At 41.4% G+C, this 19,762-nt stretch overlaps 1 protein-coding gene across 1 annotated transcript; it reads right to left on the bottom strand.

The window, feature by feature from the left end:
• Positions 1 to 1,569: 1,569 nt before the first annotated feature.
• On the bottom strand, positions 1,570 to 19,391 carry arsb (arylsulfatase B). Its single transcript, XM_067574498.1, has 8 exons — positions 18,920 to 19,391; positions 18,199 to 18,385; positions 17,897 to 18,087; positions 16,189 to 16,396; positions 11,463 to 11,706; positions 9,375 to 9,445; positions 3,611 to 3,742; positions 1,570 to 3,483 (listed from the first exon to the last, which is right to left on the bottom strand). The coding sequence occupies exons 1-8, from the start codon at positions 19,178 to 19,180 to the stop codon at positions 3,230 to 3,232; spliced, it is 1,548 nt and encodes a 515-aa protein (XP_067430599.1). The 5' UTR covers positions 19,181 to 19,391; the 3' UTR covers positions 1,570 to 3,229.
• Between the last annotated feature and the right edge of the window lie 371 nt (positions 19,392 to 19,762).

Consider the following 19,762-nt stretch of genomic DNA (forward strand, 5'->3'; position numbering starts at 1 on the left):
AGACTGTTAGCTTAGCTTAGCATAAAGACCGGGAACAGGGGGAACAGCTAGTGAGCTGTTAAGTAAGCGGTTTAGTGAGCTTTAGAGGGGCTGGTAGGCAGATTTAGTTACCTTTAGACAAAGCCAGGCTAGCTGCTTCCCACTACTTCTGGTCTTTATGCTAAGCTAAGCTAACAGTCATCTGGATCAGTCAAATCAAGTAAAGTCAAAAGGCCAACGGTCTTAATAATTCAAGCAATGATTAAAACATGTTTTCTTCATAGCAGTAGAGAATATAGGCCTAAATTAGGTGATGTAAGAACTTGCAAACATCAGAACTTTCACAGGATTTCCCTTTTTTGTCAATAAGTTTCCTTAAAAGCTACTTAGCAGATCAGCGACCTCTGTCACTTGTCAGCCAGTCAGACAGCACAGATGGCAGAATGATAGGTGGATGGCGAGGTAGGTAGAAAAATAGGTCAGAAACCGACAGGTTTAGTAACAGAATGTAAATTACTCTGATATTCTGCTTAAACAATGTTTCAGTTCTAAAAAATGATGCTAAAACTTTAGCAGGTTTCCTCCAATCTTTGGTAGCTAACTGTTAAAATAAGCTAGCTGGCAAGCTCTAGTTTGAGCACGTATTGAAATCCCTCAACATCGTCAGGACAATGGTGGTTTGAGCAGAAGGCTACTTTGACCATTTCCTAGCTATAACATTAATTCATGAAAAGGAACTAGCTTGCGGTCTTTGTCTTTTATTGTCATCAGCTGTAGTTTTGTGCACTGCCAACAGTATCTAGAATGACTTTGATTAGCGTTATAGTGTTCAGAGCAGAGGCTTGTCTCACCTTGTTATATTTTTTTTACTGTTTGTCAAATGATATAAATCAGATTTTTGTAGTCTATGTGCACACACGTGTCTACCGGTGGCAACCCTGAAACCACAGAGCCCCCCCACCTAACAAATCCCAATTTAACCCCTGCCTACACAGCTCTACTGTTTTCCTCAGCAACCAGCATTGTTGTTTGCCTTGCTCAGCTGCCAATCAATTCACATGGCAGGTTAAGGGTCAGAGCCCGCATTAGGACAGGACCGCTCTCTGCAGGGAGCATTTCCTGTGGTAGTCTGCATGCTGCTGCCAGTGGGAGGTCAAACACCAGGGGCCAAAGGTCAAAAAGGGTGTATGTATTAAGGAAATTAGTTTCTCCCGCTCAGACTCCAAATATGCAAACTACCCTTTGAAAGTATCTGATTTTTTTGTTTGTGCGGCATCCTGCTTTTCCATGACAGGGTGATTAACAGATCAAATATGTGGGACAAAATCCACAACAATCCAAATACCTCGATGGAAATCACCTCCATGAGAACAGTACATTGATATATTCATGAATGACTGGCATGTGGGAGTTATAGCTGAAGTCATAACATCAGAGATACCTGAAGTGCACAAGAAATTCCTCACATTTTCAACCTCCAAACAGAAATACACTGCTAACCCATTTAGCACCTACTCATTAATTTTAAGGCAACTGTAAGAAAAAGAGGAGCACTTGGAGAAAAGTGAATATTTGAGTTCAGAATGACACTTTTTCAGTCTGTTTCACGGCATTTTAGCCTCTTTATTATGTATGTTTTTGTTTTCTGGAACAAAACACACAAATTGGGCACTTACAGTATAAATAGTGGTGTGAACAATTAATTCAAAGTAAGTCATTTTTTAAAGGGGATATATCATGCTTTTTGTGATTTTCTGTTATATTTACATTCTTTTAATGTCGGATGTCTATGTTAAACATGGTTAAAGTTCCAAAACTTTAGGTGAACGAATGTAAAAATGCCGCCTTTAAGTCAAAAGTCAGGGATTCAACCTTCTGTTTTCAAAGTTTCAAATGTATGGATGTATTTAAGAAAGTTAATATTTCTAGTAGAGAGTGATAATAAAGAGTTTTTCAAACTGTGAAATAAAATGTAGATCAAAATAATATAAATATAGACCTGGAAATGTGCATGATATATCCTCTTTAAACATCTTTAAATGTACTGTGCAGATCTTTTGGCCACTTGGAGGGCAGAGTTATGAACTGTAAACACATAATTGACATTTTATCACCTTAAAAAGTTCATATGACAAACATGTTAGCAAACAGTTGCCTATTTACACATCCAGCAATTACGGAGCAACATTAACATTCATTTGGAGTCATGTTTGTGTCCACATGGTGAATGTAAGTCCAATATTTACTCTCACTGTGGCTCTGTTTTGGTCTCCACTAACTCCTGAGACAAATATGTGGCTCTTTAGCCGCTAAATGCTCCAATATGTTCACCAGCTGGTCGCTAAACTTTGTCTGTTTGCTCTTTGGTGCTGAGCAAGAAGGGTACAGTTAAAAAGACATCAATTACAAACAGCTGCCTGATGCAACTGGAAACAATGCCGATGAACCAAAATAGTAAAACGTTGAGGCCCTAAAACCAAAACAATGAGCTGAAAGACGCTTAAACGCTGTAAAGCTGAAGGACACAGCAGAATCCAACAAGCAATACCTTTCCCATTTTATACATTTCATCCATTGTCAATAAAAAAATATAGATCAGTAAATTCAATTCTGAAGTCTGGCTAATATTATGTGCATCTACTCCTTCTCACACATATTAAGTGTTGCTTTAAAGACCAAAAACATTGTTTGCTTGGTGAAATATTTCTCCCAGGTTAAATACAACCTGCTATTTCTGTGCGGCTTTGTGTTTTGACACATACATGGGGTCTGCGGCTTCTCAACGGTAGATAAATGAAGTGCAAATACCTCAAACAGCAGGGAGATAGTCTTTACAAATCAGCAACATGTGTAGCTAACAGAGTTTACGCAATCCCCCTACTAAACCACTGGAAGTATTTAAGAGCTGAGACACAGATCAATAATAACAGCAGCGCCTGTCTGTCAATAAATGTTGTTTCTCCATTGGCTGCTGAGATATTTTCTTTTGAAAATCGGTATGATCGAATTAAGAATGTTTGAAATTGTTATGTGATGGTAACAGATGTCTTTCAGATAGACATAATTTATCTTAAAATACACTCATACATCAATCATACACAATCATACATCATAGATTTTTTTAAAAAATGTCTCTAAAACTTGATTTTTTCTCCACATGAGAGATTCTTGCTGTGCTAAGATGCAAGAACCTGTTGTAAATCACAGTACACAAAGTGCTAAAACCCATCATAATGTTCATCATCTCCATTCAAGCCCAGGGTCCCCAGGCTCCAGTGGGGCCTGGGTCACATCTGGGGTCATCGTCGGGGAAGATTATCGGCGACGCGCTTTTCTGGTAGTGTTGGAGCCTGGTGAGGAGATAGTCCACGACCGCGGGGAACTGAGCTGATACTTCATTCCTTTCCTCTGGATCCTTCTCTATGTCAAACAGCATTATGGGCTTCAGCGGATCCACCTTCACGGAGCCGTTGTGGCCCGGCTGGGGGAACCAAACGTCGCAACCTGGAGGAAATGAGATGAAGGGCATTAGCGGAGATAAGAAGTGGACGCACGTCTGGGTGCGTGTGTTTTGATTTTCCGCTTTACGCTCAGACTAAACATGCCATTATGGGTGACAGAAGATACTGACCCGGGTAGCCAGTCAGCAGCTTCCAGTTTGAGGATCGAATGGCTGCGTGAATGGACACATTGAAGCCAGAGTTGGCCCGGGAGTCTCCGCTGACCACCTGAGCCAAAGTTAACTGACGCTTGGTGCCAGGACCTGCAGAGAGCAGAGGACAGAGCTGATCATGGAGGTCATCCACCTTGGAAAAAAAACACTAGAAATTGCTGATTAAGATATTAGACTACCACTGGATACAAAACACCCTGTATGGACGTCTATGTAAACCATACAAGTAGGTAGACCGGTGCCAAGTTTAAGTCGGTATCCAATGAAGGTGTAAAAATAAATACACCAATAAGAGAAACGTCTTTTTGTGCAGTAAGAACCAACAATGAAACTGCAGGAATTGAGCGGTTCAAAAACTGGTAAAAACAAAACAAATTCAAAACAATCCTTCCCTTCAAGAACAGAAATTGTCGTCTGCATGAATTTCCTCAAACATGTGGAACTTAAGGGCTGAAGGAATTTGACAAATATGGTGGTAATGTGGCTGACTCAGCACCAGTCTTTTATCCCTGCCAAGCACAATGAATAATTTGATGGGCAGCTTTGAAAACAGTAAGCCAATGAGGAACAAGGGTCACAGTTACCAAATGGCATGATTTTACCAGTTGCACAAGGCGATAGTAAATAATTTATCCTCGTTCTAAGGGGGTCCAGACATTCTGTTGCCTCCTGCCATCAGCTATTTCGGCTCTTACGGTAAATGTCTCCCAGAAGTTGAGCACACATGTCTGCGTTTTTTTTTTAAAAAAAGAGGAGATCTGGCCTTGAGAGTATTCTCAGGTTCATGCCGTGCCTGACCCTGACAATGTGGTCCTGATTAGACAGATTTGCAAGTAATTTTGGCCTCTAGATGCTGTCAAAAACAAGTATTTCCTCACATCCTTTGCATATAGACAAATCTCCACCCACACGAAGCCCGTGTTCCCATCGGAGCTTGTTTTATAGAGCCCATTCCACCGCAGCGACATGACTGGAGAATTAAAACATTTCCGATCTCAAGAGTTTTTCACGACCACATGATAAAAGCGTTGACATTGAATTCTTCACTATTCATTGCGCATATGAAAAGCGGGTATCTTAATTGCTCTCACATGCATTGAACCGGGCTGCTCAAAAGCCGAGCGATCCCTGAACCACACTTAACACAGATTTGTGTAAACAACAGACTCGTAGAGCTCGTATCCTTGCATAAAAATGGTAAACTGCAGTGTTGACAACGTGCCAGATTCAGGTGTTAACACTGTTACATAAGCAGGTGGGATCATAAACGATATATGCGAACATCGGGGTTTGATTTATCTTTGCTGGAGCTTCTTCTTCTTCTACTCTTTCTTCTTTAAAAGAAAAGGGGGCCTCAAACAGCGACAGACACATTTCTTAACATTCATTCTTCACATGAGTGCAGGACTCGAATCAGGCCTTGCTCATCTGGATCCGCAGCAGGAGAATCCACACATGTGCTCAAGAAAAAAAAAAAAAAAAAAAGGAGGGAGGAGAGGGGGAGGAACAGTGGGAAGAGACCCGTAGAGAGCAGAGAAATTGCGAGAAGGAGTGCGGAGGAGAAATTTAGGGGTGATTTAAGGCTTGGGCCGAGTCCAGTGTTTTCTCCTTCTTTCTCTCTCCACAAGCGAGAAGTTCAGGGACCCCTCTGTGACCCATTTAGTCGGGATCTCTCTTCTCACACAGGGCGGCAGCAAAGAAGGGGGATTTTTTTTGAAAAGCAAGTTGAAAGGAGAGAGTATGTAAAAAAAAAAAAAGGGGGACAGGGTCTTTTCATGAGCTAAACAGAGGCGAGAGGGAAAAGATCGAAAGAGGGAAATGAAACTTAAAGAAGCACGAAGACAGGGAGAGACTGAGAGAAAAGAGAGGCTGGGTTAATAAGAAAGAGGGCGAAGAGGAGAAGAAAGGAAAAGAGGAATCTCGGCCTGGAATGCATCAAGCGAGGCTTGTTGTCACTGTGGTGGCCGACAGTAAAGATCTAAACATTAAACTTGAGGGTGAGAGCTTGTAAAACAGCGGCGTTGCTCCTTCACTGGGTCTTCTTATCATCTGAATGATTTAGATGGTAATGACCAACAGTAAACTTTGAGGATAATGTGAGCGCTGCCGGTTTAAGCTGTATAAACAGTCTTGTCTCAGAAATGGACTTATTCAGTGATTGGACCACACAAATAATGTTTCTTTTAAACAGAGCTTACTTGGATTTATGCCCAGTGAGTATTAGCTACTTGTTTGACATTAGATAAAAGCCAGAGAGAGTAGGTTGTATTAAACCTTAAAGCTGCACTAATCAATATTTTTATATGAACAATGGATTAAATGACAAGACAAGGTCACATACAGAGAATTATCGCCCAACTTTTAGTCTCTTTCAGCTCATTGTTTTGGTTTTACGCCCCCAGACTTTATGTTTATGGTTCAGTTTCACCTTTTTTTACATCAGCTTTTGCTTCCTGGTGTAGCAGGCAGCTGTTTTTAGTGAAAACAAAACTGCACACTACCTGCCCAGCACCAAAACAGCAGATAAACAAAGTTAGCAACAAGCTAGTGAACATTTGGAGCATTTAGCAGCTGAAGAGCTAGATACTGTCCTATTGAAAGGTGTTTCTAAGATTTTATCCACCCCGTTAAGATGCATATGGGAGGCCAAAATATTAAAAACCAGCACAGTACCAGTACAACAACACTAACCACTACAACCTTAATAATAAACATTCAGTAGGATTGCTGTGGTGGCCCAATGGTTACAGCACATGCTACATAACCGCAACGTCCCCGACTCGACTCCAGCTGGGCATCTTTGATGTATGTCATGCACCTCTCTCTCTCTCTCCTCTTATTTCCTATCTGACTCTATCAGCTGTCTAATAAAGTCAACAACACCTGAAAACATATCTTAAGTATCAACAAAAATGTATAAGCTTCATAAAAGTAGATTTCATGGCAAAGCTAATGTATTGGTTGCATCCGGTTGTAGCTACTATAGGTGAGTGTGTGTATATATATGTATGTATATGATTGATGGATTTAGTCGTGGATTAAATTAAAGTTTTGACTATATCGCATGTTACATGTTAAAGAGATCAGGTCACAGATCTCTCTAAAAGATAACTAACCGACATCTTTAAAAAACAAACCGCTGTTTTAACGGTATTTTCAGAATCATTAAAGTCTCATCTGCTGCAAGATAAAAAAGATTTTTTAATCCGTTTCCTATCCATCTTCATGCCATGTTTGTTTGGATTCGGAGACAGAGGTGCAATTTAGGAAACGAGTTCAAAATCTTTTTTTTTTTTTTTAATCTTTCAGTGGATGGAATATTTTTTCATCCAGATGATTAGAAGAGTCTTTGAGGATTCTGGAAATCAAAACAACGTTAAGTGTTTTTAAATGGCCTTTTGGGTTTTTTCAAACGTCGCCTGTTAATTACCTTTTTTACCTCCGTTGCCTGAACGTATACTAACACATGACAGACATGAACTGGAGCCAGTCTGGCCAGTGCTCTACCACACTGACTCATGAAGAAGTGAACTTCTTCAGGCAGATGTTTCAGGTGAGCAAAAACCCCATGAATGATTTTAAACTGAAAACTCTTTCATAACTTTTGCATCAGATTACCAAATTATAATCCAGTGCCACATAAGGTACTCATTAGTAATAATTAGCCCTCTAGCATACCTCCTACAAGCTAGAAGAGAAGATGAATCAGAAACTATATTATACCTTTATGGTGATGCACATCTGCCCTCAGGAAGACTCATTATGTGCCCATTATGGTACATCTGTGAAACATTTCAGTACAAAAATCTACTTCTCCTGCACCTCCACTATTTTCGAATGTGCAACTAAGGTGCAGCTTCCTCCGCAAAGTCAGAAATAGTGGCCTTGGTTCAGGAACCCCTCTACCTCCTAAGAGATGGAAGTGGTTTGGTCCACCTAATATTAAGTGGTTTAGACAAGAATGAGACCACTCCACTGTGTCTCACAGCAAGGAAAAAGAAAGGAGTTCAGCAGTCACAAGACCCATTTCCAGGAAACCTCCTTACAATCACACACACACACACACACACACACACATATGCCCTGCCCTCAAATGTCAACCATCTCAGATTTCAACAGTGACTGATTACAGTTTCACCCTCGTGTTATCAGCATCTCTCAGATCAAAACAGAACAACAAACACCGTTTCTAGAAGTGCAGTGACCACATAGGATGTAACTAAATCGTGCAAAAAGGAAAGCTGATTAATTAAATACTTTTATATGATGCAGATAACCTTTGTAGACAAGTGGAGGATTTTAATTAGAGACGGACAGTATTTATAAAACAGTGGCTTATGATCGACTTATCTCTTTATGGGCTGGAAATAACAAATAGTGAAATGAAAACCTGAGTGTATGTTTCATGTCAAACGAAAATTAAGAACATTCAACTGATAATAATCTCGACGCCGCAAACAGACCTCACCTCCTGCCAGATTCCTCATAAACTCTTAATCCACTCAAACAAATCTCAAACACTCATAACAAACATAACGTGGGTTTCTAATACACTAATGCGAGTTCAGTCGAGTGTTATGTAACGCGCCGTTCTTAGCCTCCGGTCTGCTTCGACTCGGGTCAATTGGATTCACGATGTCTTGTGTTTGTGAACGCCGACTCGCACAATGAGCCCTTGATACTTGCAGACATGTTAGGAAAAGAGGGGAAAAAAAACAGTAGAATTACAAACACACAGAAGAGGAAGAGAAGTTACATGAGGTTTACATCACTTCTAAGTAAATAGTAAATAGTAAAAAAAATGTCTGTTAACAGTTCAAGACCCAAAAATATTCAGTTTACTGTCATGTATGATAAAGAAAAGCATCAAATCTTCACATTTGAGAAGCTAAAACCAGCTAATTTCTGGCATATTTGCTTAAAAAAAAAAAGATTAAAACGATTATTTGATAATCAAAATAGTTGCCGACATTACATGCTGATAAATTATGACTCAGAGGGTTTAAACTAGCTTGTTCTCCACATGTCTGCGTAGGTTCCTTCCCACTGTCTTTGGAAGACATGCAAGCTAGATTAACTGGCGACTGTCTCTCGCTGGCTGTGAGCTACGAGAGTCTGCAGGATCCTGTGATGAAGGATAAGCGAGTATAGATAACGGATGGATGGATGGGTTTAAACCAGTGGTGCCCAACCTGGTGATGGATGGCCAGTTGATTAAAAGCATATCAAATAGACTTAAGCTTGATTTATGGTCACTCAGAACCGGCTCCTACGTCGTGCTGTCTGACCACGTTGTAAATCAGACATGTTTATAGTTGAAGTCCCTGAAAGGCTTCGCTCAAAGGCGGAGTGAAATAACTTTCCAGAGAAACATTGATTGACGTAAAGCGGTGAAATCATCTCAGCATATCAGCAGGATTTGTTGCAATGGATATGCTTTGCAGTGAAGTGATGTTATCTCTGCCAATGTTTGTATTTCGCAGGACAGTGTTTCATAATTCATGTCGAAACTCTCTCTTCACCGGGTCTGGATGGGAGCATAATGTACATACATTTACATACAGACTCACAGAGCATGAGGCTATTCATTTCACTTTGTCTAAATCCACAGAGCGATCACGTCTATTAGTTCTTAATCAGATGTGTTCTGATGAGTTTGAATCTCAGCACAGTCAGACTGGAAGAAGCTTCGCCTCTTGTGAGGCGAAACACGTGAACTTACATGGAGCGATGTCAATATACAGCGGGTCAATGTTGTGCAGCAGCTCCAGTCTGGGTGAGGCGAACCCTTTGCTGTAAGATAAAAAGCAGTGTTACTCTTAAACATATGGATACACAACCAACAGACACACACACACACACACACTGCCATGTCTGACTCATGCACTGTAAAATCCGCTGGGATCTGTAAATCTAAACCAGCTGGCCGTCGTTCACCAGGCAGTCATATGCTCTGACCGCACTCCACCACAGAGAAAACGCACCGCTCTCACTGACCACAGTGTCTGATAACACAACTAAAATAACTCGCACTCTCTCCCGCCCGCCTACTGTTCTGAGCTTCATTTGGTTTTTATTTCAAAGGCCGAGCTGTCAGCCTGCTGTTTTCTGTAACAGGCCGGCCAATTAAAAAGAAGATGAAACTGTAAAGCAGTGAAAACAAACATCAGTTTGTGCCCTGTGTTGTGCAGCTCACACGGCAACGCCAGCAGCCGGCGGTCAGCTGACGTGCGTCAGCCAATAGAGTAAAGTGGAGGCTGTGAGTAGTAGTTTGCGGTCCAGGCTAAGCCTTGATTTTCTGCTGGGGCTCTGCTGTAGCCCTCAATTTCACCTTCTTCACTGTGTCCACATTTAGTTTACAAATATAATGTGTCAGTCAAACAGGACTCAGTGACAGCTTGTGTGATGACCTGAATGCAAAGTAACATGGAAAGTACATGTGGTGCTCCAAATATGACTTATCAAGTCAAGATCTCTGAAAGATAACTCAGAAATTAGGTGCACATTATTCAGCAGTGGTGGAAGAAGTACATTTACTCACGCACTGTACTTAAGTACAAATTTGAGGTACTTGTACTTTACTTGAGTATTTCCATTTTCTGCAACTTTATACTTCCACTCCTCTACATCTCAGACTGAAATATTGTACTTTGACAGCTTTAGTTACTAGTTACTTTTCATATTAACTTTATAAATATACTAATCTTATAAAATACAACACGTTGTTAAACATTAAACCAGTGGTTCACAACTATTTTGGCTTGCCACCTCTCACAAAAAAGCAGAGTCTAGTTGGGGCGCCTTGTTTCATTTCAGATGTGTATAAGTTTTTAGCAGTTTCACCAAATAGTAATTTCCCCTCTAAGCTTCTCATGGTTTCATTCAAATAACTGTTCAGTGCCGAAAGAGGTAAAATTATCCAATATGTCACAAAACAAAGGAAAAACGCCATCAAAACACTTTTTTTTCTTCTTTTCTCTCCCATTAATCATCTCACGACCCCTCAGATTTATCTGGTGACCCTTTGGAGGGGCCCGACCCCTAGGTTGGGAACCACTGGACTAAACTAGCTAACTGTATATAAAGTAGTTCAAACAGTAACATGCTGCTCTAACACTGATGCTTCACTATTAATAATCTAATGATGTCATATATAATAATATATCAGTCAGAGGGACCAAACCACTACTTTTACTGCAATACTTTAACTACATCAAGCTCATAATACTCATGTACTTTTACTTGTAATGGAGTATTTTTACATTGCTGTATTGGTACTTTTACTCAAGTGAGTACTTCTTCCACCACTCAATATATTACATATAAAAGAATTACAAGTAGTAACATCTCAGGTATGTTGCCACATAAAAGGATTTGAAGCAAAACTAACGGCCTCACCCAATAGCAGGCTTTAATAGTTCTTAGAGGCAGAGGTGGGGATGGAGAGAGGATAAGGGGAAAAAAAGCGAGGGATGGAAGGACTACAGATTTGTGTGAGAATGACTGATGGAATTTCCTTCTCTTTGAGCTCCCATTGCCACAGTAACAAAGGGCTTATTGAGGGAGCAGGGGCTCCTACAAGAAAAAGACGCTGGGTCAGGGAGACAGGCAGAAGGAGTTGGAGCGAGTGCGCATGGGGGGAAGGATCGGAAAGAGGCACAAAGAGAGGGCAGGCTGTCAGACTCCAGAGCTGGTATCGCTCACGCTGAAGATGTAGGCCACAGGCTTGACCTGCCACCCAAGAAACACTCTGAGCTGGGGAATCCTCTGCGGTTAAAGTCCAACATTACAGTACAGCAGCTCAGCTCACCTGATTGTGCTCCACACGTTGAACCCGTCCAGCGGCTTTGTGGCGTTCGTGCTCCCTCCTGCCAGGCCAACAAGTGTCGGCAGCCAGTCGGAGATGTGGATGAGTTCGTGGCTGATGGTTCCGGGTTGCTTCAGTAGCGGGCTGGTGACAAACGCGACTCCACGGACACCTCCTTCCCACAGCGACCACTTCCTCCCTCGCAGTGGCCAGTTGCTGCCACCTGTCAGCGTCTGACCTCCGTTATCTGTCAAACACCCAGAAGAGTAAAATGTTAGATAGACATACCGGTAGATAGATAGATTGTAAATACAGATGATGGGGAGGTTTGGGGATATGTATATGTACTGTATTCCCCACAAACCAACGTTTAAATGAAAATATTTCCAAAGACTGCAGATTTCATGTCTATTCCAGTGAAGAAGAAGAACAGAGCAGTGGAAATATTGCTTTTTTAAATGTTGGTATTCCTCTGGGAAAACATTTTATCTTTCCAGGCATGAAGCAGACATCTGTGAGATCATGAAAATACTTTAAAAGGTGCAAACAGCTGCTGGGAAACAAGTAAAAAATAATGTTTTTACTTATCCCCCCCAAGGTTTCCGTTGGGAACGCTATGTGGGTGATGAGGTCACAAATAGGGCTACAGCCATGCTACTAGTTCTGTGAGGCTGTACTTAGCTTGATGCTAATGTCAACATGCTCACCAATGGCAATGCTTTCGAGCTGATGTTTGGCAGGTATGTTCACCATCTTAGTTTAGCGTGTCAGCTTGCTAACATTTGCTAATTAGCACTAAACACAAAGTACAGCTGGGGCTGATGGGAATGTCGTCAGTTTTGCTGGTTTATGGTCATAACACAAAGTTCAATTTTGTCCCGATGATGGTGGTAGATGAAAAGTTAGGGGGGCATGAATGTCCAAAAGTTGTCAAAACATTTCACTAAAAAAAACACAAATGTCAACCTCATGGTGGCGCTAGAGGAAAAGTCAGTGGATCGCAAAAGTCTGTAGGATTCATCCTCTGGGCACCATGAACGTCTGTACAAAATTTCATGGCAATCCTTCAAATAACTGTTGAGATATATGAGTTTAAACCGACCGACCGACCGGCTGACTAACACAACAATGCTCATCCATTTGTCCGCCCTGCTATACTCCTCCTGCATAACAGCCAACCATTAAACAAACACACACAGGCAGTTGGACTGACTGTCATCGTCCCAATAAGCCGGTCCAGTATAAACACTGTTGACCAATCACATCCAGACAGGACTCCCTTTCAGCAGCAGAGTGTCATGCAAGTCCAGGAAGTAGTCTGTGTCGATTCCCGAACTGTTCTGGAAAAGACCGTCTGCTCCTTAATGCCTTTTCAAGCTGCTTCCCTCTAACAGGCCAAAACTCTCTCTTTCCCAGCTCCCCAAGTTTCTCCTCAAGCTCGCTCGCTCATTTGCTTACAGTAAAAGCCCCGGTGAGGCAGTCGGTTTGCAGAAAATTTCATCATAAAGGAATCTCAGGGTCCTCCCAAGTTCAGGGCTTATTTCTTTTATTTCTTTCCCGTTAAGACTGACGCGTGGGTCACTGATAAGAGCTTGACAATGACAAAAATGGAAAATATAAGCTGGGAATATGACTAATAATGACTAATAAAGATAATATAGATCATAAACAGGTATCTATTTTTGGTAAAGGATGTTTTTTTGCTTTTATGAACCATATCCTGGTCACATCACAGGGGAGCCAAAGTCAATCAGTGATTACATAACCTCTGAATCACATTTACACAGAAGCAGGAAGTATTTGGATTTTTTTTTTTTCTTCCTGAGCTTCAGACCCCGTCAGCAGAGTCGGTGTCTGCCCGGCATATGGCTGGCTGAACCCTCCGAGCCAGAGCCAACCAAATGTGTGGAAGAACAATGAAACAGGCCACCTACCGCAGCCCACCACAGGCATAAAAACCTCGCAATTTACTTTCACAGCATTGTTCCCCGTCTTCTAATTACCCTTTTAAATCCCAAAACCTCCTAAAAATAACCTTCAGCGTTCAAAGGAGTTACCTACTTCAGATGCAAACCATTAGAAGTTCCACATGTGGAAACCCGTGAGCAGGCAAATGTTTAGGTGATGCTGCTTGGACCGTATTAACTGCTTGGTTTAAAATGGTTTTAGCCCTCATCTAGACCACATTATGGTCTTCATCAGAGGTTCGTGTGATGGCTGTTTTTAGGTTTAAACTAATAGGCAATCAAGGTGTAACTGTGCTGAGACTCCAGTGGTCTACATGAATTTATTTTTCCATCAGTGTGATTACTTTCTGTGTTTCTTAATCTCCACTTCCTGCTTTACAATGTTCCTGAGAGAAAGCAAAGCTCCCGTTAGAGTAAATATAACAAAAGACTGCCCTCTAGTGGACATCCAGAGTGTTACAACAACATTTTTTTAGTGTAACCAGGTCCTGGATTGGTGGAGAAAATCACAGCTGAGAAATGTTGCAGAGACCAGACATGCAGGGATGTCTGCTCCATCTGCTCCTTCTTCAATCTTGTTATCGAAACTGCTAATGAATTCATTCAATAAACCTTTCTGCTGTTACCTGAACTCTCAACCTCTGGAAAACTGGCTTTGATACTCACAGAAAATGTGGTTTTCTATTCTGCTGACATAAAATGTAATTGCTCTTTACTTGGCGCCTGCTGATTTGGTTTCCATTCTGGCGCGCTATAAAAGAATCTACTGGGAAAACAAATAAATTAAGAAGTGGAAAATATATATTAGCGTTCTCGGAGGCGTTCACCTGATCGTCCCATCTGTGTGTTAAACTTGCTCGTTCGTCCAGAGGAATTGTAGGATTGTAATGAAGTGCAGCATTAGCTTACATCTTAAAAATAGTCACCAGATTCTAGAGAAGATGCTAAATTGTTCATTAATGCTTCATACTGAACTCATATCTAACCTGGCGACCTGCTCAGTTAATCATGTACATTCATACTCATAACTTTGATTATTTTATCCATTTATCCATCCATCTAGCAGCAAGTGTTAATTATATATAAAAACAATAAAATAGTTTAAAACTATTAGAAGGATTAACTTGAAATTTTCCCCCAGATGATAACTGACTTTTCCTCTTGTGCCACCATGACGTTGACATTTTTGGTTTTTAAGTAAATGTTTCAACAACTATTGGACTGATTGCAATGAAATCAGACACCTGTCGCTCATGATGTGATGGGTCGCACTGATGGAACATTTCCATCATCATGTTAATATATATTAGTGAGAAGGAATGAGGTGCAGCTGCAGACTTAAAAATAAATGAATAAATAAATGTAGTTTGCTGTTGAGCAAAGATCAGAATCTTCTCAGTTTGAACCTCGATACCTTTAAAACAGCAAATCACCAAACTCATTATAACTGGACCGGAATGAGCTCAAAATCACACGTCTCTATGTAAAATATGTCTCATCTGTTTGATCCCTCAATATCTTCATTTATATTTTCCATCTACAGTTGCTTCCTCCTGTACTGAATAAATATATTTATAGGCTATATATTAAACGTACTGTATAGCCTAATACACAGTAAGATCATCCATTAATGAAATGAAAGTCTGGTAAATGATGAATTAATGGACTAAGCTGAATAAAACTTTGTTGTGCAACTTGTTAACTCTTTTCTGCTCTGACTCAGGATCTGTCACTGCTACTGTGTTTTTTAAAAGATAAATGTGCACAGTCTGCATTTACATGCATTAATATCTCTCTATATAGGGATAAAAATGGAGACGCCTGGGAATGCCTTTTATTTACATGTTGCCGTGGTGAATCGTAGTATCGGAGCACCATTGACGATGGCTTTTATTTCATTCACCATCTCAGGGTTCATCAACTCAAAGTTCAGAGGCTCAGAGGTTGTTAAACCCGCTTTCTGGAAAAGATCCCAGGAAATGCTGTTGGTTTATGTTCTTGTTTTATAACTGCACAGCAGAATAATGCAAGAAGCAGAGAAGAAGAGATGCTGTTGGTCTGGAGTGACCTCAATGTTTATGACAGTGAAGTGTTTGATTAAACGCTGAATGACTGACAACTTTGTGGACTGTTGTTGTTAGCACGCTAGCCATGTTAGCTTCCACAGTTTATATTTACAACCCCACCCTGCTATTGGCCGCAACATACAAGATGGATTTCAGTCTGACTGCAGCCTGGTTGCAGGTTAGATAACTTTTTATGCCTAAAATAAATAAATCTTTATTTTTATAAAACTGTCTAACTTACATTAGACACTTACATTACTAACATTAGACTGATCTATCGACAAAATGAAGACCTAACGTTAACCTAACATTACAGACCGAGTTTAAAATCTGAGTTTGAGTCTGAACCTGAGCACCAAGAAGTGCAGAAAAAGAAAAAGGAGCATATGAGAAACTTCTGCTTCGGATAAGCCTGGTGTTTGTTTGAGGAAGATTATAATGACTGAGAAAGTTTTTATGGGATACATATATATTTGCTTACATTACGATTTATCTCATTACTTCGCTGCTTGCTGAAATTACTGCTTTGTTTCTGCAGGGCTTTTCATTTAAGAAGATGTTATCGTTAGTTTGTGAAATAAGCAGCACTTATTTCTACCATGTAGATCCTTTTAAAGTCATTCATCATCTTTCATATCAACCAGGGTTCAAATCCAGGTTATGACAGCGAAAGTGAGCCTCTGTGCAGAAACATACCTGTTGAGAACACCAGGACCGTGTTGTCCCAAAGTCCTGCCTGCTGCAAAGCCAGGGTGATGTTGCCCACCGCCTCGTCCATGGCCGACACCATGCCGGCGTACAGCCTGCGGTGAGGGTCTTTGATGAAACTGTAGGGGGCCACATAGCGCTCCGGCACCTGCAGGGGTGAATGGACTGCTTGCAGCGCCGTGTAGAGGAAGAGTGGCTGAAAGATAAAGAGTACAAAACGTGAAGGATCAACAAAAATATGAGTTTGTGAGTTTATTCAAGGTTAGAGGTTGTTTTTATTGTCTGCAGAAAGAGATGTTTGTCTTAAAGGAGACATATCGTACATATTTACGGGTCTATATTTATATTCTGGGGCTCTACTGGAATATCTTTATATAATTTATAGTTCAAAAAACTCCTTATTTATCTCATAGTGGCCCTTTATGCAGCCCCTCAGTTCAGCCTCTGTCTGAAACAGGCTGTTTTAGCTCCTGTCTCTTTAAGGCCCCGCCTCCTGATGAGCCCACTCTGTTCTGATTGGTTAGCTTCAGGAAGCTTCCACCGGCTGCGTAAACAAATAATAGTAGTAAGATTTCACTTCTTTTTCTCATTCTTAAAATATAAACTTCTCAAATACATCCATACATGTTTGAGCTCAAATCCGGAAACGGACATCTGTTGTGAAAATGTGCAAACAATCTGACGTCATCACGAAGAGGAAGTAGAGTTTGTAAACTAAGTATCCAGAGCAGGCTGAGGCCCTGGGTTTTGACTTGCAGGGAGCATTTTTATATATGCTCACCTCAACTTTTGGAACTTTGACCATGTTTAACACAGACATCTGACACTATAACAGTACAAAGATACGTCCCGTTTAAAGGAACTGCTACAAAGAAAACAGAAAGGTCACAAAAAAAACAAACACCGATGTAAACTGAAATAATCAAACCACAAACACATTTGGGAATTCCCTCTTTGTCCTCGGCTGTTGATGTCACATGACTAGATTGTGACACTATGCATGTTTTATTGTCCGTCTTCCTTTGTGAGGACAAATTTGAGTTTCAGAATTTAGATGAGGACATTTTGCCCAGTCCTCGCCTCGGGCTGGACATTCAAAGATGGTTTGAGACCATGTTTAAAAGGTTAAAGGATAAGCTCACAATGTCTCAAGTTTGGTTTTTAAAACAACACTGACCATTTCAAAGACTCCTTTCCTAATGTGCCTCCGATATAAGTGATGGAGAACAGAATCCACAGCCCTCATTTCATGCACAAAGTTAATCTGAAGCTACTATAAGACTTCAGCCGTCCTTGTTGGACAAATCAAGTGAACATCTTGCAAGTCTTTTTAGTACAGAAATCCCTCTTTTTGTTACTATCCCTCCATTGCAGCTCAACAGGGAAACACAGAGAGGAAATTTTGTACTTAACAGACTGTTACTGTGGAAGACTTTCAGTTGATTTGATTAACTCGGACGGCTGAAGCCTCATATTAGCCACAAATAAACTTCGGAATGTATTTTTGCAGCACAGAACGAGGACTGTGGATTTTGTCCTCCATCACTTACATTTAAAGCTCATTAATATCAACAGGAGGAATGGCTACAGCAAGCAAAACCTCTCTCTCTTGGTCACATCAAGACATAAGACAAACTTGAAGAAGTTAGTGTCAGCCGCTAAGGAATTAATTACATCAAATATCAGTGTGTGTCACCTTGTTGGGGTTGTGTTTGGCGATGATGCTGATGGCTCTCTGGCTGAGCAGCTCAGTGGAATAGTCTCCTTTGTATCCGGAGGCGACCTCCTCTCCTTCCCTGAGGTCCAACGCACAGCGAGTCAGGTTCAGAGCGTGGATGGGAGAACAGCGGAAATGAGAGTAATAATCCTCGCTGCCTGTCAGGTAACCTGGAACACACAGTGGGCAGATCATTCAAATATAAAATGGGTAAAGTTATAAATATCTTGGGAATGGATTAAATCCTGCTCTCTGAGGTGTTTATTCAACAACATACACACCAAAGAACGAGTCAAAGCCGCGGCGTGTGGGCAGGCAGTCCTTCTTGTACATGCCCAGGTGCCACTTGCCCACCATGTGCGTGGCGTAGCCCGCCTCCTTCATCAGCTGAGGCAGCATTTTCTCATCCAGAGGCACGCAGTACGGCTGACAGGGCCAGATGATCTGGTGCTGCATGCCTGTGTGGATCTGAGGAAGACGCGGTTAAAAGATGAACACATAGTTGCTAGGAAATAATGGCAAAACATGTCAACATGTAAGAATAGCAAAAGAGGGAACCAGCAGCGTCTGTGGTGACAGTGATGCAAACTGAAGTCTCGGAATAAACGTCCTGAAATGAAGCGACTTTGTCTTCTTGTTCGACTTTCCGTCAGAGTCCAAATTAGATTATTTTTCCCCGCAAGGAAAGTTTTGTTCTGGAGACTGTTATCATGATGTGGAAGCAACTCAAGTTCCTCTTTACTTCTTTGTTTTTTGATTTGACTGAACTGCAGTTAATGAAAATAATCGTCATATCACCTAAATAGTCTCTGCAAACTTAACAGGTTAAAATATAAACAGGTATCTGTGTTTTTGTGCAGGAAGGAGTAACTTAATGCCACATTTATTACAACTTAACCCTTGTGTTCACCTGCACCCACTAAACCAAGACCTTCACCCACCTTTGGGACCCTGCAGGACCCTCTGAACAACCCCTGTAACCCAGCAGGAATGTGGACTCACCTGGTACCTTCCGGTCATGAGCTGGTTCCTGGAGGGGGTGCACAGAGGCTGCACATAGTAGTTCTCCAGCCGGACTCCTGTGGCAGACAGTTTGTCCAGGTTTGGTGTCTTGATCTCGGAGCCGTGATATCCGACATCATACCAGCCGAAGTCGTCCGCCAGGATGAAGACGACGTGAGGCTGCCGAGCCGCTAGGACGGAAGAAAAGCTTACGATCAAAGCAGCGATGATGAGCGAATAATGCGACTGTCTTTTAGCCATTTTATGAGCTCAGTTGTCAGAAAGTAAACGAGGAAGTCCGTCAGGCTGCGTGTAGCGTTAGAAGAAAGATAAACATGGCTGGTTTACTGTCTAATATCTAAATTACAGCTATGAATCGAGGTCACATCCACGTCTGACTGTCACTTCCCTGTATGCCCGAAGATTGAAAACACTGCCTCAGCTGTAGGAGCCAATCAGCTGGCCGGAAAAGTCGTGAAACCACGTGAATGTACGGAAGCTCTCGAGTGTTGAGACAGAGCTCAAAGCGAATTAGAGGCAACTTCGCCCGAAACGGCGCGAATTGACGCGAAGACGCTTCCGCACGACTTGAGAAGGTTTAGACTTGAGCAGAAAAAGACACGACTGAAGGGAAATAACAGAAAGAAATTGCGTTTCTGCTTAGTTCTGAGTTGCGTTAAAGGCTGAGCTGAACATAAATACGATCAGAGCATCTGGTTGATTCCCTTAATAAACATAAAACGGCCCAGAGGTCAACTTCGCGCGAATGGTGCGAGGAGTTCGCCGCTCCCTGTCCGAACCCTTACAGCAAGGGTTAGTTTCAACCATGGGGTTTTTTTTTTC

This window comes from Thunnus thynnus, chromosome 19 (genome assembly GCF_963924715.1).
Source record: "Thunnus thynnus chromosome 19, fThuThy2.1, whole genome shotgun sequence".
Lineage (NCBI taxonomy): Eukaryota > Metazoa > Chordata > Actinopteri > Scombriformes > Scombridae > Thunnus > Thunnus thynnus.

What these genes read in the sequence shown, in the direction of transcription:
- arsb (XM_067574498.1), bottom strand. Translation starts at nt 19,180, where the DNA reads ATGGCTAAAAGACAGTCGCATTATTCGCTCATCATCGCTGCTTTGATC. An exon ending in TCATGACCGGAAGGTACCAG is followed by an intron (nt 18,386 to 18,919) that starts GTGAGTCCACAT and finishes CGTCTTCCTCAG; the next exon opens with ATCCACACAGGCATGCAGCA. An exon ending in GCTGCTGACTGGCTACCCGG is followed by an intron (nt 3,484 to 3,610) that starts GTCAGTATCTTC and finishes CATTTCCTCCAG; the next exon opens with GTTGCGACGTTTGGTTCCCC.